The 17011-nt window shown below is 40.4% G+C and overlaps 1 protein-coding gene across 2 annotated transcripts in view; it reads right to left on the reverse strand.

Moving 5' to 3' along the window:
* PTPRB (protein tyrosine phosphatase receptor type B) overlaps window positions 1–17011 on the reverse strand; it is a 56816-nt gene that overhangs the window by 17387 nt on the left and 22418 nt on the right. For both annotated transcript variants that reach the window (XM_032205968.1, XM_032205959.1), the window contains 13 exons: window positions 16364–16642; window positions 15727–15984; window positions 13944–14207; window positions 12180–12449; window positions 10188–10448; window positions 7861–8127; window positions 6319–6582; window positions 5031–5294; window positions 4258–4521; window positions 3259–3522; window positions 2099–2368; window positions 1191–1454; window positions 62–325 (listed from right to left, as the gene is read on the reverse strand). In XM_032205968.1, coding sequence (XP_032061859.1) covers window positions 62–325; window positions 1191–1454; window positions 2099–2368; window positions 3259–3522; window positions 4258–4521; window positions 5031–5294; window positions 6319–6582; window positions 7861–8127; window positions 10188–10448; window positions 12180–12449; window positions 13944–14207; window positions 15727–15984; window positions 16364–16642 — 3453 coding nt within the window. The remainder of the gene's footprint in view (window positions 1–61; window positions 326–1190; window positions 1455–2098; window positions 2369–3258; window positions 3523–4257; window positions 4522–5030; window positions 5295–6318; window positions 6583–7860; window positions 8128–10187; window positions 10449–12179; window positions 12450–13943; window positions 14208–15726; window positions 15985–16363; window positions 16643–17011) is intronic.

Below are 17011 nucleotides of genomic sequence, written 5' to 3' on the forward strand. Positions count from 1 at the left end.
TGAACTGATCTGAATCCTGACAGAGATGACTAAACAAAATCCCAAACCTTTTGGGTCTTACCTGTTCTTCCTTCAGCATTTGCTGTGTTGGTCAGGTCACCACTGTGGGTCACCACAACCAGAGTGTACTTTCTGCCAGGAACAAGCCCCTGGAAATGCCACTCTTTCAGGTCTTTCCTTTGCCACGTTTCTTTCTGTGTCCCATTCGGGTTGTAAAGATTCAGCTCATAGAAGTCGACGTCTCCTGCTGCTGGCCCCCAGGTGAACCACAGACTGTCTGTCATGTTTCTGTTGGATGCCTTGAGACCAACAACTGGCGCTGGTACTGAAAAAAAAGGGAGTGGATATTGAACTTCCTTAGGGTGAGGAGAAGCAACAAACAGACCTTATACTTAGATATAAGGGTTTCACATCATGACAGCCATGTAGTAATGTAGACAGACACCGCAGCTGGCCAGTAATGCAGGAAGCATCAGGAAGTACATCTCAGCACTTTGCTTTCATATTTTGAACAGCCATTGTCCCCAAAAGGAGCTGAAATGTTCATAATAGATAGTTTTGCAAATGTTAAGCAGCTTTTTCCTAGCCAGTGTCTGGAAACATCCAGTTGTGATGGAGCTGGAGAAAGTGCATCACTGTGCAGAAGCAGTGGTCCACAGGTGTTACTACGCTGAGGATCAGAGAATAAAGGAAGGTTTCACAGATGGTCAGGTTTGCTAGAGCTGCTTCGGAGACTGCTTCCCACATGTGGCTGAGCAAATATGGAGATGCCTCCAGAGCTCCCCATGGGAAACAAGTTTTATTTCACTGGAAGACTGCCTACTCCATTAACCCTTCTTGCTTTGTCTTTTTGTCTTTTCCACTCACAGACCAGTATGGGTTTTTGGGAGGGAGTCACGTGTTTTCTTTTAAAGCTTATGCAGCATAAATTGGGATGCCCTTCTCCTAACCTGAGTACCTGGGAACTATTGTAAAACACAGATAGTAAACCTTTTTTGCTACGTTTCTCTTCTTGTAAGTACATAACTTAGAATTTTCCCTCTTATTTGCCTAATGCTTTCATGTATAAGAAAATTGACATACTTCTAGTAGTTGCCTGTATCTAGCATGGGCATCACGCCCAGACAAGCTCACTGGTGACTCTCACAAGTACCACACTCGAGACATTTGCTTTTCTTGCATGTTCTTACCTGTTCTCCCAAAGATAGATGACTCGTTACGGAGGTCTCCACTGTGGGTAACGATCACCATTCGATACATCCTGCCTTGCCGCAGGTTCAGGAATGAACACTGCTGAAGGTTTTGTTCTCCTGAAATCCTGTCATGAAGGGACTTGTCTGGGTTGTACAGGAAGATGTCGTAGGAATCAAGCTCTCCTTGTGAGGTGGTCCAGCTAAAGGACAGGCGGTCAGTGGTGTTCTCGGTGACCTTCAGGTTTGTGACAGCTGCTGGAACTGAAAAGAAGGATAAATGCAAGAGTAAGTATCAGGGTGACTATGCACTAAGCAGAACCTTAAATAACGTAACAACTCATGGCTGTAATATATTTCAATTAAGCCACAAGTAGCTAAGTAATGTCAACAGCAACTTTCATAAGCAAGGAAAAAGCATTTATGAGGTGCCACTGCGTCTCTCCAATATAATGTTTGTATTTCCCAGTAGGCCTGGCTCTCCGGCCTGTGCTCAGCACAGAACTGTCCATTAACTTCACAAGAAGCTTTACTAGAGTGAAGACTGCAAGACTTGGCTCAAAGTTTAGAGATTCTTATTTACATGAAGTCCTGTGCTAAGAGCCTTAAGACTGTGAATTAAAAACTTCTTAACAATATGGAATTCAGATCATTCCATAGAGGATAGACTGAGGGAGGCACTTAAACTCTGCTTTAGTATTCTTATATGAACTATGGCCACCTTGGCCACCTTATTATGCCAGCAAATTTCAAAGTCACATATCAAGCACATAACAGGAAAAATGATGCATGAATATCTGGAGTCTGTTCTTATCAGAAGCTTTCCAGTATCAAGACATACAGATGATTCATGTATTCAATGATATCTTACTGAGGGAGCTATAAATAAACCAAGATGTTCTAATTACCTGTTCGGCCAGCAGTTTCTGCTCGTTTACTGAAGAGTCCACCACTGACTGTCAAAACTTGTATTTTATACTTCTTGCCAGCTAATAAATCTTCAAATTTGTGCTGCTTGGCAGTAGCTGGTTCTGATTTGTTGCTCAGTAGGACTCCTTGCTCATTCAAGAGCAGAATGTCATATCTTTCAGCTACACCAGGAGCCTTCTGCCAGGTTACTAACAAGGAATGACTGCTGTAAGCGTGGTGGGCTAATAATTCTTGGACAGATGCTGGAACTGGAAGCAACAATTAAAGGCATGACATTACCAGGTGAAATACGGACCATTCAGTACACAATTTTGAGTAATTAATAGAGAATATACATTTGCATGTTCATTCATGGGAAAAGCGATGGATGCCTGTGCATGTATTTGCACAAGTAAATAATCCCTAGACATAAATACAGTCAGGCGAAGTTACAGAACATCATGGATCTCTGAAATGGGCATGGAAAAGCCAAAGATATACTTAAATTACAATGAAAAGGGGGATGAAGAGTTGGATGAACTGTCTGAAGCAGGTTAAAAAGGTGTATGGAGAATAACTGATTTAAAAAAGTGTTAAATTGTTTCAAAATAGTGGCACAAAATAGAAAATGTTAGCCACCTACTGCTGCACAAAAGTCAAGGCCACAGCAAACATACAGGTGCGAAAGAGAGAAGACGGATTAAAAACAAGTTGTCTTTTGCATCCTGACAAGTAGTGTATTGGGGCATTGTATCACCTAAGAAGCCTTGACCACGCAATGGGTACTGCCAGCACACAGCATTTGACTGCAGAGTCCCACAGGTGCATGTGTTGGAAAGATTCAGGCACAGGACTGGGCAGGGATGAAATTTCATTCCTCCTACAAAGGCACACTTTGGGCTGGGAGCCTGAATCCCACACACATTTACCCAGGTAAAGCTACTTATGTGACAGATCTCACTGCTGTTAATGGAGCCACACCTAAGTGTTTGCAAGAGCAAGGACTCAAGCTCTTTGAAATAAAAACACTTCTCATGAGTCCGTGTCTCCCCACACTCAATGGTGTGTTGCATAAACAGGCAGTGTGTAACTTATTTCATACGAGTCAGCTTCTGGGTGGACACAATAAAACTTGCTCCTTGTCTCAAAAGAAACGTACTTGTTCTCCCAAAAGCTTCTAAGCTGTTGTGCAAGGCACCGCTGTTTGATTGCACCACCACCCGGTACAGCTCCCCAGCTTCCAACTTGTGAAACGTGTGCTCAGAGACGTGTTTGGAGACACTCTGGGAATCAAGCTGATGGTTTTGCTGAAATATAGTCACTGTGTAGGAATCAACATCTCCACCTCCAGGTGTCCAGCTCACTTTCAGGCTGTTTGTCATGCCATTAGGTGAAACATGGATGTTTCTCACTGCACTTGGAACTGGAGAAAAAAAAAAGGAACATAAAGACACCTGCTCACAAAGTTCCTGGTTCATTCAGACTTTTTGTTTCCTACATTTTTATGGCCATTGCAAATGATTCAAAGGACAAAGAGCATTAACAGGTACAAACAATTTCACTCATGGGTAAACACAAGTAAAGCTTCAGACATTTGTGTTGGATTGTGCTCTTTTAGAAAAGCAATTCTAAGTGTTTATGGCAACAACAGCAAAGAAAATGTAAGCAAGTTAAACAGAAAAAAGTTAAAATGTTCCTTATCAGGATTACTTCCCTCTTTTTCAAGTGATGCTTTACAAACACCTCAGAAGATCAAAGCTCTTTATGTACACTGAATTAGTTAGCCATTTTGCAGTTATCATCTCACCCACTCATTTCAGGTAGGTAAACAGAGGTGTAAAATAACTTAACTGATTTACCCAGAGATACTAAGCAAAAAACTGGCATGTGTGAGAATAACAGCAACCCTCGCACTGACATCTCAACACCCTTCCTATGCAGCACATCAGATTATCTGCCAACAATCACATATTGACAACTATGACATTTGTTAAGTGCAGATAAAGTTAGTTGATGTAGTGTGGTTTTCAATAAGATTTGTGTTCATGCCTCTGTTACAGGAACTCAAATAAGATCATTTTTCAGCCTTGATTTTCTGTGCCTCATTTTTTCACCTAGAAGAGCCCCAACACATTTTAAATACCGTGTTATTTCTTACTTGTCAGGCCTTCTATGAAAGTAGCACGTTGTGCATCTCCACTGATTGTCAAGACAAGAATTTTGTATAGACGTCCTGGAGTCAGAGCTGTGAACCAATACTCCTCAACAGTGTTTCCGAGGAAAATGGGTGGGAAGATCTTCATATCATTGAAGAGGAGCTGAATCTCGTACTTATCCACATCACCCTCAGCCTTTGACCAAGTCACCTGCAGATCTTCTGTGCTTCTGTTACTAAGAGTCAATTCCTTCACTGACTCTGGCACTGAAGAGGTGAGAAAAGAAAACTTCTCAGTACTTCTTACCAGATCACAGCAAAAAAGATAACAGCTCTGAGGCCACATCACTGAGCTAAAACTTTTCATTCAGTTCCTTACTAAAAGAAGCAGATGGCACTTAGCTTCCTTATACATCCTTGTACATTTCCATGACAAGAAAAATCCTCATCTTGTACATTCTGGCCTAGCTCAAGTATAAATACTAAGCTGATGTGGAAATCTGTACAGCTCTCGTTTTCAGTTTTCCGTGTTTCAAGATTTAACATTCCAAGGTCACAGCACAAGTCTCCTTTTTTAACTTTCTGTATGTCTGTAACTTAAACATCACTCATAAACTCAATACTGCTTTTCATCTTTGGAATGACATGCATTTGAAGAGTCACACTCAAGAGTCATCCTATGCTAAAATCATACTGTATTTCTGAGAGCAATATATAGTAAATAAAAAAAAAATAATCCTGGATTGTCTCAGGATGTTTCTGGGGTATTTACTTACTTGTTCTGCCATAGACCCTCTCGCTGGTTTCATATTTCCCACTCCTTGTGCTGACTGTGACGCTGTACTGCCTCCCCGGGACCAGATTAGTGAACACACATTCATTTTCATCCTTTGGGACGCTTTTTGTTTGGATGAAATCATTGTTGTTCTTAATGATCACTTCATAATTATCGAAATATCCAGAGGCGTGTAGCCAGGACACCTTCAAGTAGTCACTTCTGGCTGAATTGCTGACAGTAAGTCCCTGAACACTTGAAGGGACTGAAAGGAAAAAACAAACAAACAAACAAACAAACAAAAAACAAAAACACACACACACAAAAAAAACATAATTAAAGATTCAGAAAGCAGTAACTTCCTGAAATAATGGGAGTTGCTGTAGTGGGATTATATCTGTGGTAATTACCAGGCATTTCTGAGGAACTTGCAAAAAGACCACAACATGGATTTAAGCAATACCCTACCCTCTAAAATAGTAACTGTAGAGTTTCCAGGATGCTTTACATCATATGACAATGGTCTGTCTTTCTCATTTTCAGTCTTTTGGAACAACTTGGTCAGTTTTGCTTACAGCAGTGAGTTCCACAGATTGACACTGGTCATGAATTTGCTTCTTCTCATTTATATGGCTGTCCCCTGGATTTTCACTTATATCATGAGAAGTCCAAAATTGCATTTATTGCGCTAGCTTAATACTTTGTCATTTTAACACCCCTTGCCATATTTCCTTTTATTTTACTGGTTTACCAAGTGTAAAATCCCCCTCTTTTCAATCCTTGAGGAAGTTTGGAAAAGTTTTCCATCATTATTGCCACCCTTCTCTGCAATTTCTTTATTCTATTATAATCTCCTTGAACACTGCATAAACAATAGCCACAGGTGTTACTCACTTATGTGACATCTTACTAATATTTTAGAAGTTAGTTCCTATCCCCTTCCTTGAGTGTCTGAATAACTGATTTGGAGGGTGCTCTGCAGGATGTATTTCAAGAGCCACGTAGAGAGGTTAAGAGCAATGAAACACACTTGAGCCACAGCTGATACATGATTTCTTGTCACTCACAAGAACTGACACTCAACTTCTATTAATGCTAAGGTCATTTTGTAGCACTTCTAGCAGTGGTAGGGGCATAAGAATAAGACTAGGTCTGTAAAGCTGTAATTTTGTGGTTTGACCCTCCAACTTCTACTCACCCATCTTAGTTTGGTCATTTATTCATAGGTTTTTAATAATGGCTATCAAATGTAGTTATGGTGATTGGATTTCTTCAACGACTCTATTTACCTGTGCGTTCCTGGCTGAAGGAATAATTTTCATACTTTCCACTCTTTGTGGTTATCATCACGTTGTAAAGTGTTCCAGGAGTAAGGCTGCTAAAGGAGCATTCACTGAGGGATTTGGAAATGGTGAGAGTCTGAACAATCTGGTCATTGTGCGAGAGTGTTACCAAATAACTGTCCACATCTCCAGAAGCTGGCAGCCAAGAAACACTGAGGTAGTCACTGCGACCTGAGTTATTTACCGTTACTCCAGTCACACTGGAAGGAACTGTGCAACAGAAAGGAAAAAAAAGAAGAGCTGTAACTAGCTCATTCCTATTGTTGAGAATGCCTGCAATTCAATGCTACAAGGTAAACCACCTAGGACTAGGGAGCTCTGCACTGACTCCCACTCAGCAGCAGTCTGCCTTTTGGAACAGTGAGGGAAGTTGTCTGTGGTGGCATCACCGCATCACTCCTAAAATCCCACAAGATGAGTTATCTGCTCAAAGTGCCACTTCTCACTAACAGCAATAACCACCCATGCTTGTATGAAATTAAGGCCCACAGAATGCATTTCATTTACAATGAGTTCTCTGACGCCTAGTGGCCAAAACGTGAATTCATTTTGTTTCTCCATCCAGCAAGATAGGCTCACAGTCTCCAAACAGCCAGAACACCATCAGTCTCAGGTACAAAACTACCTGAGTTATTACAGTGGAAGACCTTGATCATAAGGAATGTATCTTCACTGAACTCTGCTACAATGAACTGACTTACCACAGTAGAGGAGCTGGTCATCAGCTCTCAGAATCAAAATTATTAGATTTCACAATATATGTCCACGTGATTTAAGTCTTTTAGTATTATTCTTCTCCCATTGCTTTTATTTTTCTTTCTGCTTGAAAATGGTTGTCTTCAATGAGAACACTGGAGCAAACTGCAGAATGTCTGCTTTTTGCCAACTTCATATAAAAGGTGAAATTGCACTGTGGTGTCAACTTTTCTCCTCTAGTTAAATACCCAAAGAATTGCTATTATATGTCATAGGTCATTAAACTTAGAGAAGTTGATGCAATAGTAAAACCTGTCCTATGCTGTACAGGAGGGCCTCATAAGGAGTAAGCATCATTGGTTGACATAATTTAATGTTGGAGAAAAAGAATAGTTCCTGAGAGACTGCAAGCCAAATTCATCCTACCACCTTTAGAAAGCTGATTTGCACACCTCAGTGAGGAGCAATTGCCCTATACTGCCATCTAGTCAAGGCAACAAGAAAGGACATTCCAAGGAGCAATTCACCCACCACAGCTGTACATCAACCTCAGGACATCTTTTTATCTTTGCTACAGAGTTGTCCTGCTGTAGGCAGAGCAGCTGGCTCCATAAAGCAACGTAACCTGAATCTCGACCCATAATGTGTCTGAGGTCACACACAGGAAGTACATGGCTGAAACCCATGTATTTCTGAAGTCCCAGTCCCGTGTCTTAACTGCAAGACCATTCTCTTTAAAAAATTCAGCTTCTAGGAATTTAAAAAAGACATGCTGGAGTATTTCTTTTTTACCTGTCCTCCCCTCTGCGATCATTTGCCTTGAAGATATCCCCCCGCTGACTGTGGTGACTACAACTGAATAGAGTCCTCCAGGCTTCAGGGGGTAGAAGTGGTATCTGGTGGTCTCACTGGGAACAGTCTCATTTTTAATGACGACGTTCTCGTGAATCAGTAGTACTTGGTATGAGTCTACATCTCCCAGTGCTCTTGTCCAGTTGGTGAACAAGCTGTTGGTTGATCCCTGACTTGCCACAGTCAGACCCGTCACTTGGGCTGGCACTGCAAAGCAAATTGTCACTGTGTTACTGAGGAGACACAAAATAAAACAAAGCAACACCCCCCAAATAACCCAAGTTTAGTCACACTGAGGAAATACATCAAAAGAACATTCCAGTTTGAAGCCAGACTCAAACAGGACTAAAAATAATCTGTAGACTGCTTCCTGTCTGATGGGATGTGGTCTATGGGAAACTATGGCACAGAAAGGTCTTTCAGGCTTCAGCACAGCTTTCCTTGGTCAGACCAAAATGACGCCAGATCAGAGAACTGGAAGAGGCAGCATTTTACAAATACCATCGAACAAAATATAGGAAATCACCTCTTTTTGTTATGACAATTTCAAATAGTCTGTTCTTTTGTTCTCCCTTTCCTCTCCTGTTCTCCATCTGTCATTCATATTAAATGGCACACTTGTTTGATGAATACCTCAGAGCCATCTATACCTTGGAGAACTCTACATCAGACTCTTTCATGTCAGGATGTACTGAGATGGAGGTTTTGGGTTTTACTTTTTGTGTCATAAGGTCTGCAGAATAATAATTTTTCTAGCATCAAAAGATGAATTAACTATTAAACAAACATAACTTTTATCTAAGCATAAGCTGGTGAACTTAGCCACAACCAAAAGGAAAAAGAAAAAACAAAAAGTAGTATTTACCACAGATTTTACTCAAAATTCTGATAGGAACAAACTGAAATCAAGAACCCTCAGACTTTGGAAAATGTGATTGCAAGCCTCTTGTTCCATATCAGCCTTTTTGCATACATACTACTGGATTAGCAATTGTTAACAAAAGCTAGAAAATTAGACCCATAGATGAAAAAAGGCAATGTTCACATAAATGCAAACCAAAAATCACACGTGTTTTATAACACCGTCACAACATGATGTGTCCACCTTATCATGGTCTTCCAACACAGAAGTGCCAGATGGCTCCGCTAAAGGCACTTTTATTGATACCTCAGGCTTCACTAAAAGCTGACCAATCTGGGGTGCATGTAAAACCTATTTCTGCCATATTCACAGCATTATTTTGAAAGTCAAGTAGGTTGTCCTACCGGGAAGGAGATCCAGAGGTCTGGAATGCTTATTGAGACCTATATTCAGATGTATCGATGTTCTTTGTCGCTTTGAATGCACTGCTGGCATGTTGTCCCTGCCTGACGTGTTTTCAGGCCCTGATTCATTTTAGTGAAGTGGGCCACTGTAACTTCTATGCCTAAACAGGGCTCCTAAAGGGGTGTAAGGCAGCAGGAAGTGAAATCCCAGCTACTTAATCACATACCAGAGAAATGAAAGTTTAAGTCAAACTTTTCAGGCCTTGGAAGGAGTTGCAACACTTCAGTAAGGACCACTGTCAAGGCATAGGCATGATTAGATTCATACACTAGAAACTTCTTTCTTTTTGTGGGCTGTGCCAGATCAGAGCTGTATTTCAAGACTTCGTATGCACTGGAGAATGCATAAGTCAAGCAAAGAAATACATATGGTTTAAAACTTGCACACGTGCACAAAATTAGCACCCTGTAGGGGGTGGGAATGGGACTTTCCTCATGTCACAGTCATCATTCTAAGTAACAGATACAGATTTTGGAATCAGAAGAGCAGAGAGATTCAAAATACATTTGCAAGGTCACATATGTTTTGTGTCTGTCAACCTTGGAATGTTCGCCCTAAATCAACATTTTCCTGTGTGTTTTTTTCCAGATGATGCATGCTTTGAATCAAGGGAGTGACCTTCCCTAAGATACGCAGTAAAAATTGTTCATATATAGAATCTTATGCTAATGTAGATTGATCAGTTATGACATAATATTTCAGAAAGCAATCTTGCTGAGAATTACATATCCACTTTTTTCCAAAACTTTAAATAAATACTGCAAGATATCTGAGAGTTAGGAATGAGAGACTCAGAAAAGTAACTCTTCTACTGAGGAAGCAAACATAAATTCAAGGCTCTTGATATTTAGACACCATGCTCATTCTTTTCACTACAAAGCAAGCAAAGTTGTAGATAGTTAACAGAAATAAAGTTCAAAAGAGATTGACAAAATAGTACCTGTTCTTCCTTCCACTGAAGTCCAGTTGCTTAATATCCCACTAATGGTAGTGATGGTAGCTGTGTATTTCCTTCCAGGCACCAAGTCAGTGAAAGTAAATTCTTTAGCTTCTTTTGCAAGCCCTTTCTTTATGACAGTAAGATCCCTGTCTCCCAGTGAAACCACGTAGCTGTCCCATTCTGCAACGGGGGTCATCCACATGACACTAAGTGAGGATTCATTAGCATACTTCACACGGAGCTGGAGAACAGGCTCGGGAGCTGTAAAAGTACACAAACATCACAAGAACATGACTCTGTAGTGAACACACATGCATATCTCAAGCTGCTGTAAGGAATCAAGCTAGAAATGTGACAGCAACAGAGTATTTGTAGCAAAGAGGACATTCTTTACCTTCCTCTAGGAAGCCAATCTTACAAATCTATTATTTCTGCTGCTCTTTCAAGTAAGGGGCTGTAGCAGCAGACTTCAGTAATGCATTATGGCCGCAATGCTTAGGTTTAAATTGATGCCAGTTGATTTTAGTGTGAATAGAAATTCAGTGAAATTAGTAAGCCCTCTCTTGAACTGTGGGTGCTAGACAGGGCCATAAAACATCTGTACCATAAAATACATCTAGGTCAATTTAGCTGTGACAAACAAGGATGTAAATTACAGGCTCAGAGTGACATTGATTTTGCACTGGTTTGTATCTCAGTGAAGCTGGGAGAAACTCCAGATTTACAGTGCTATAAAAGAAGAATTCAAACTTTTATCAGTGCATGTGTGTGTGTGCACGCACACACAGAGGGCTTCTGTCACCTGAGTTCCCTGATCCGATTTTGTCTCTGTTATGCTGAAATCCAACTCACTTTCCAAGCCTATGGGCTGATATAAAAGAAAATGAAGTGAGAAAGGGGACTAATCCCTATGCTTCCTAACACGCACATTATGTATCCGCCTGAGGTCAAATACAATAGTGATACACCCACTGCCATATATTATTTATTTGACCACGTTCAATCTCTTAGCTGTGTCCATTAAAACTATCACCATGAGCTTAAGTTATCTGTAATTTACATTGAAGTAAGCAAGATGAGGATCTGCCCTGCTTTGATCAAGTTGGCTAGAAGTGAGAGAAAACTTCAGCTTCCACTGGCCCTTCTGTCATGCAAAACTAACAAAATGAAACCCTTGGGGAGTGACAGGTAAGGGTGTAGCAGGAAAGGTGGCCACCAGGAAGTGTGAGGATAAAGTAGGGTGGTCCCATCTTAGCACACGTTCTCCAGTAAGATAAGGCTCTGCCTCGATCCTTGCCAAATACTCTTCTCCTCCAAGTCTTCTGGTCCTCTCAACTGCACTTTTTTACATTCACAGAGCAGAACAATTAACAACTATATTGCAACTATTTCTTAAGTTTGAAGCAATCAGATGTGGCTTTGACTGACACGTTCCAAAAAAAAAATCCATTAATGTCACTGCAGTGCATATGGATTTCCTCTGGAAAGGCTAAACTGAACTAACCCCATTTTCTTTCAGCAACAAGAAATGTGATGTTATGGAAGAGTCATGCAAACATGCACCTCAGCCAGCTTTGGTTAATGCTGTTGATACTGTTATTATATTACTATGTTGCTCAGGCTGACAAGGAAACCAATTTGCCATTGAACATACTGGTCAACAACTCAGGAAGCTCTATATTGCCCTGCTTAAAGAATTATATAGGGTACCTGCAACCAGCTACAACATGTAACAGTGAAATTTTGTACATCTAATGTCATGCCTCGGTCATGACAGAACGGCGATGTAATTCCCAAAACTTTCATTAAGATATTTATCATGAAAATAACACCTGAAAATTTTCACAGAACTGCTAAAACAACTATTTCTGTTGCTTACAAGGGAGCTCTTTTTTAATGTAATAATAAAACGAAATTTATTTGTAGATTCCCAAGTGCTATTTATTTCTGATTGTCCACAGAGCCAGGTTTTGTATTTTCACACTTGCTCACCTGTTCTCCCCGTGCAGCTAGCCTTGCTCTGCAGATCGCCACTCTCCACAACGACCTCCACTTCGTACTGCCTGCCTGGAATGAGGCCCACGTCGTGGATGAGGTGCTCGGTCGCCTCCTTTTCTAGCGTGGTGTTGAGCACCAGGGCAGAGTGGTTCCAGAGGAGCAGGCGGTACCTCTCCCAGTCTCCCGCAGGGGGCAGCCAGCTCACTCGCAGAGACCTCAGCCAGCCACCACCACCGGCTTTCAGCTCAGAAACTTTTTGGGGATCTGAAATAAGAGAGATTGGGAGAGTAATTTTGAAGCGGGGTATTTCTGGTAAGACATACCTGGACACTGGCAAAACCTGCCTCACAGCATAGCTATTGTAGAAGGACTTGCATCAGTTACAGCACCATCAGGTGTCTTGTAGTTCAGTTTGAAGGTGATTTTGCTCTTCCCCACACACCACTCACTCACTTTTTGACTGTTGGTTTCTGACATCAGAAATAGAGAACCCTCCTTAGGGTTGGGAAAATCTCCCCCGTGCACCTCCAGAATGCGTCCTGAATGTTTCAGTCAGCTCCCCAGCTGTTTTCTGGAGTCAATTAAGTTCACTTAGAAATTGTCAATGATTTTTTCAAAGCTAAGGCCAAAACTTCAGACACTGTGGGCCAAATTGTGATCTCAACAACAGAAACGCAAAGCCTGACAGCTTCTGCCACAAAGGCCTTTTATGTCCTAGTCCCTTCCACATACAAGGCACTGAGTTCGAAGTGAGGACCTGAAGCTGTTCCTTCAAATGGAAAAGGTAATCTCAAAGGTCTTTAATGGTAGAGCTAGGCAATCAAAACCAATACACATAAAACAGGTCTTGCTCTGTACTTACTGGACTTGAATGGCTTTATGGCTTTTCACACATCTTCCAGCCACATGATATTGCACTGAGGGTAGCAGCTAGATATGCCAAGGATATTCCTGCCTTTCACATGGGTTAAGTTGCAAATTATGAATATTCTCTAAAATAAATACTCTCTCATACACACACACAATTGGTATTTGTTGGCTCTGAGTTTATTAACAATTTATGTGGGTATTCTTCAACTACTTTTATATTTCTCCCATCTAAATTCTACCTGGGTTAAGCTGGTGTGGAGGAGATGAAATGTCTCCGTGGCCAGTAATGCTGTGGGAGAATTATGCCAGGGTTTCTCAAGTTGAGAATTCATACAAGAGTTGCCTGAGAGGAAATTATACTTCAGAAAGAAGATAAATAAAACATAACCCAGCTTTACCCAGACTGCCACATGCCTTCCTTAGTAAAGAATGATGAGACATAATTTTTTCTTATTTGTAGATTTGTGTCTAGAGCGAGGGATAATATTATCAGAAGTTGCAAAATTATTTAAAACTCCATTAACAATTTGACTACATACAGACTTCCCCATAATGTAAATCATTTTATATACTATGCTGAGCTGAATTCAAGATAAAGTTTGTCAGAAGTGGAATAGCATAGAACACTTTTGTGACAGACTCACCCAACTATACGGTCCCAAAATGCATTATTGCTTCCTGCTCCCAAACTACGCTGTAACTGCTTTTGACTGCCAGATTAACTGTTGCCAGAGAGTCAGGAAGGGGTACTCCCGGAACGATACTGTGCTCTTTAGCCTATTTTGCCTCGAGTCCAAATCACTTTGTCTCCTGCAATGATTTTCTACAAGGCCAGTGTTGGCAAAAATAGCATTGGTTAAAATGTTCTTACTGAAGCAGAAGACTTACATGTCCTGCCAGTTGCCATCTTATCAGTAAACAGTTCACCACTGATTGTGCGGGCAGTAACCTGATAAAGACGTCCTGGAGTTAGCTTGTCAAAATGAGTGTCTGTGACCGCTGGCTGTAAAGTTTTGACTTCTTTAACTGATCCAAGATGAGACAGAGTGATATTATAGAAATCGAGGTTTCCTGGAGGTCTTCTCCATTTAACTTTTAATGTATCCAAGCTGTCATCATTAGTCACTGTCAAATCTAAGACTTCAGCTGGGGCTAAAAAAAAGATAGTAAGAAAGAGAATAAAATATTTCAATCAAAGAACATATGAGAGTTACTGCTTCCAAACTGCAACAGTGAGTTTTGCTTTTAAATAAATTAAACAGTAAGATTTGCTTTTTGTTACGAGATGGAGTATGAATGACTGCGTATCAATGGTGAAAAGGGCAAAGCCTGAGCACAGTGCAACTGAACTCAGCCCCGCTTAAAGTAATCTCCCCCAGAGGTGGCACCTGTTATGCTGCCCACTCTCACTTCACAGAATAGAAAACCCGTGAGCCATGTCTGTAGTCGCAGTAGTTGTTTTGACCATAAACCAAACAAGGCAGATGCTACTAAGAATGGGGTTGTCTGCACAGATTTTACTGAACACTACAGCATCATCAAAGCTCTGCCTAATTTACATCAGTGGGATTGGAATAAGGCTCATTTAATCCAACTCCTCATCAAAAGAAAAGTATGGCCACCTCTTAACATCTTCATTTGCAGGCTAGGGGTACTCCACGTATTGAAATGGAGCACCATGCCAGAAGCTAGATGGAATGCTTTTATATTGGAAAAACTTGTGAGACATTTTTGCACCCCACAAGAGGAAGAAATCAAGGATTCTGAAGAAATAAAATGAAATAAGGGTATAATCCCCAGAACAACTAGTGCCAGATGACAACAGCACACATCTCTGTGTCCCAGACATTGTAATATCATTCACTTAATATTAAATTATGGATACGTGGTGAGATTTCTGAAAGATAAACTGGGCCTACAGTTTCCCAGAAATCAAAAAAGCAGAGACGTGACCCAGGTTGTGCACACATGTATGTTTTTGGGCTCTAGTAGGGCATCGTCCTATCTTTCACCCTATGACCAGAGAACTCCATTCTGAAAAACTTATTAGAAAACAAAAAAAAAAAGATCTCTAAAACTCTAGTTCTGTGAATCAATACTTCTCTGTGGAGGGAAAAAAAAAAAAAAAGGTGTTTAATTTTAAAGTCCCTTAACCTGCTCTATGTTTTTTTTCCACTTCTTCTTCAGAAGTGCAGCTATTTTGCAACCAAGAGAAGTAAGAATCATGGAGTTAAACCCTCTTCAATACCGTGAAATGATCAGACTACATACTGTCTCAATTCACTAACAAAGTTGATACAGCAATCAGATGAAACTATGTCACAGATAGGGCACTTGTGATACCAGTGAGTTGGACTCAAATTGTTAATCAGTTTAAACACTTGATGGAGCTGCCTACACTAAGCAGTGCAGCTAAGTTAGCTGCAGTCACCTTAAAAGCTAATTGAGCGGCTAACTTTGCTTTAATGATAACTTCAGTAGGTAAGTTAGGTCACAGTGTCTGTAACTCCCTCTATAGCCTTCGAGAGAAACACCTGCCAAAGGTAAGTCAGACACTGACTTGGGAAGATACATTTGGAACATGATCCATTTATCATTAAGTATGTCCTGTAATATTGCTAGATTATAGCGTTGACTTCTTGTTCTGTTGTGACAAATTCTGAAATCATACCTGTCCTAACTATTTGGAAACTGGTGCTCTCCAATCCTGCAGCCTGGGTTATGACAGAAAGGTTATACACGTGCCCTGCTGTAAGTCCAGAAAAAGTGTAAGTAGTCAGAGGATCTTCTTGTTGAATCTCATGAACTGGAACTTGATTATCCAGTAACACCACCCTGTATAGATCCACATGCCCAGAGCCAGGAGACCACGAAACCTGAATAGTGTCTGTCTTGACATTGACCTGAATATTCTTCACAGGGGATGGCACTGTTGGAATAAACAAAACAAAACACATGTTTAAGGTCTAGTGGTTATCTCCACAATTTCAGCAACTTTGCACGGATTTACTTTTCAATTATGTTGAGTTTCTTTAGGGTTAGTGAAAACCTAACCTCATATTTATGGCCAAATAAGTCATAAAAACATTCCTCCGTTCTTAGCAAATCACTCTTCATGTTAGTCAGCCATGCTTTGTTTATATCTGTTTTTTTTTATCTGACAATAGATACTTATATATATACATATATATATTTCAAGGTAAAAGAAATACATATTTGCTAGTTTCAAAATGCAGAACTGCAAAATTCTCTAAGTGGTTTTACTTAAATGAACAAAGAAGTCATTTGATGAGTCAAAGAAGTCTTACCAGTAGATCCACTTATGTGAAGTTCTGGGGTACTTTTATTTCCAGCAACTGCAGTGAGGACAATATTGTATTTACTCCCAGGGATTAGACTGGTGAAAGTGCTTTCTGTTTTTGAAGATCCTCCTGGTACAGAGACTTCTTGTATCTTTGTATTATTGTGATCAAATAATACTAGGTTGTATAAGTCCACCTTTCCTGAGGAACGGACCCATTGAACTTGTAAGCTGATGAATGTAGTTTTCTCCTTATTAATTTCAAAATGAGATGGCGGTAAGGGATCTGTAGTTAAAAATAAATAAATAAATACAAAATAAGACAGAAAACTAACTGATATTTCTTACATTGGGACTGAAAGAAGCTTTACATAGCATTACAAAAACTTCTAAAACTCTCCCTTTTCATCATCATACGGTCAATGCTTTTCAAGAAGTCTTTTCCATTTCTAAAACATCGTATCAGTGAAATCTGCCTTCACGAGACTCCTGCGGAGTTCAGCAATGTTACTTGTGCGTATGTGTACATACATACACATGCCCCTCTGGAAAAGCACTTCCAGTTGTGGATGTAAATCGTGACCTTGGAAATCTGATGATAGTAAAACAGTAACAACTAATAAGAAACATCAAACATTGAAAAAAAAAAGATTAC

Source organism: Aythya fuligula, chromosome 1, assembly GCF_009819795.1.
Source record: "Aythya fuligula isolate bAytFul2 chromosome 1, bAytFul2.pri, whole genome shotgun sequence".
In the NCBI taxonomy this organism is placed as follows: Eukaryota; Metazoa; Chordata; class Aves; order Anseriformes; family Anatidae; genus Aythya; species Aythya fuligula.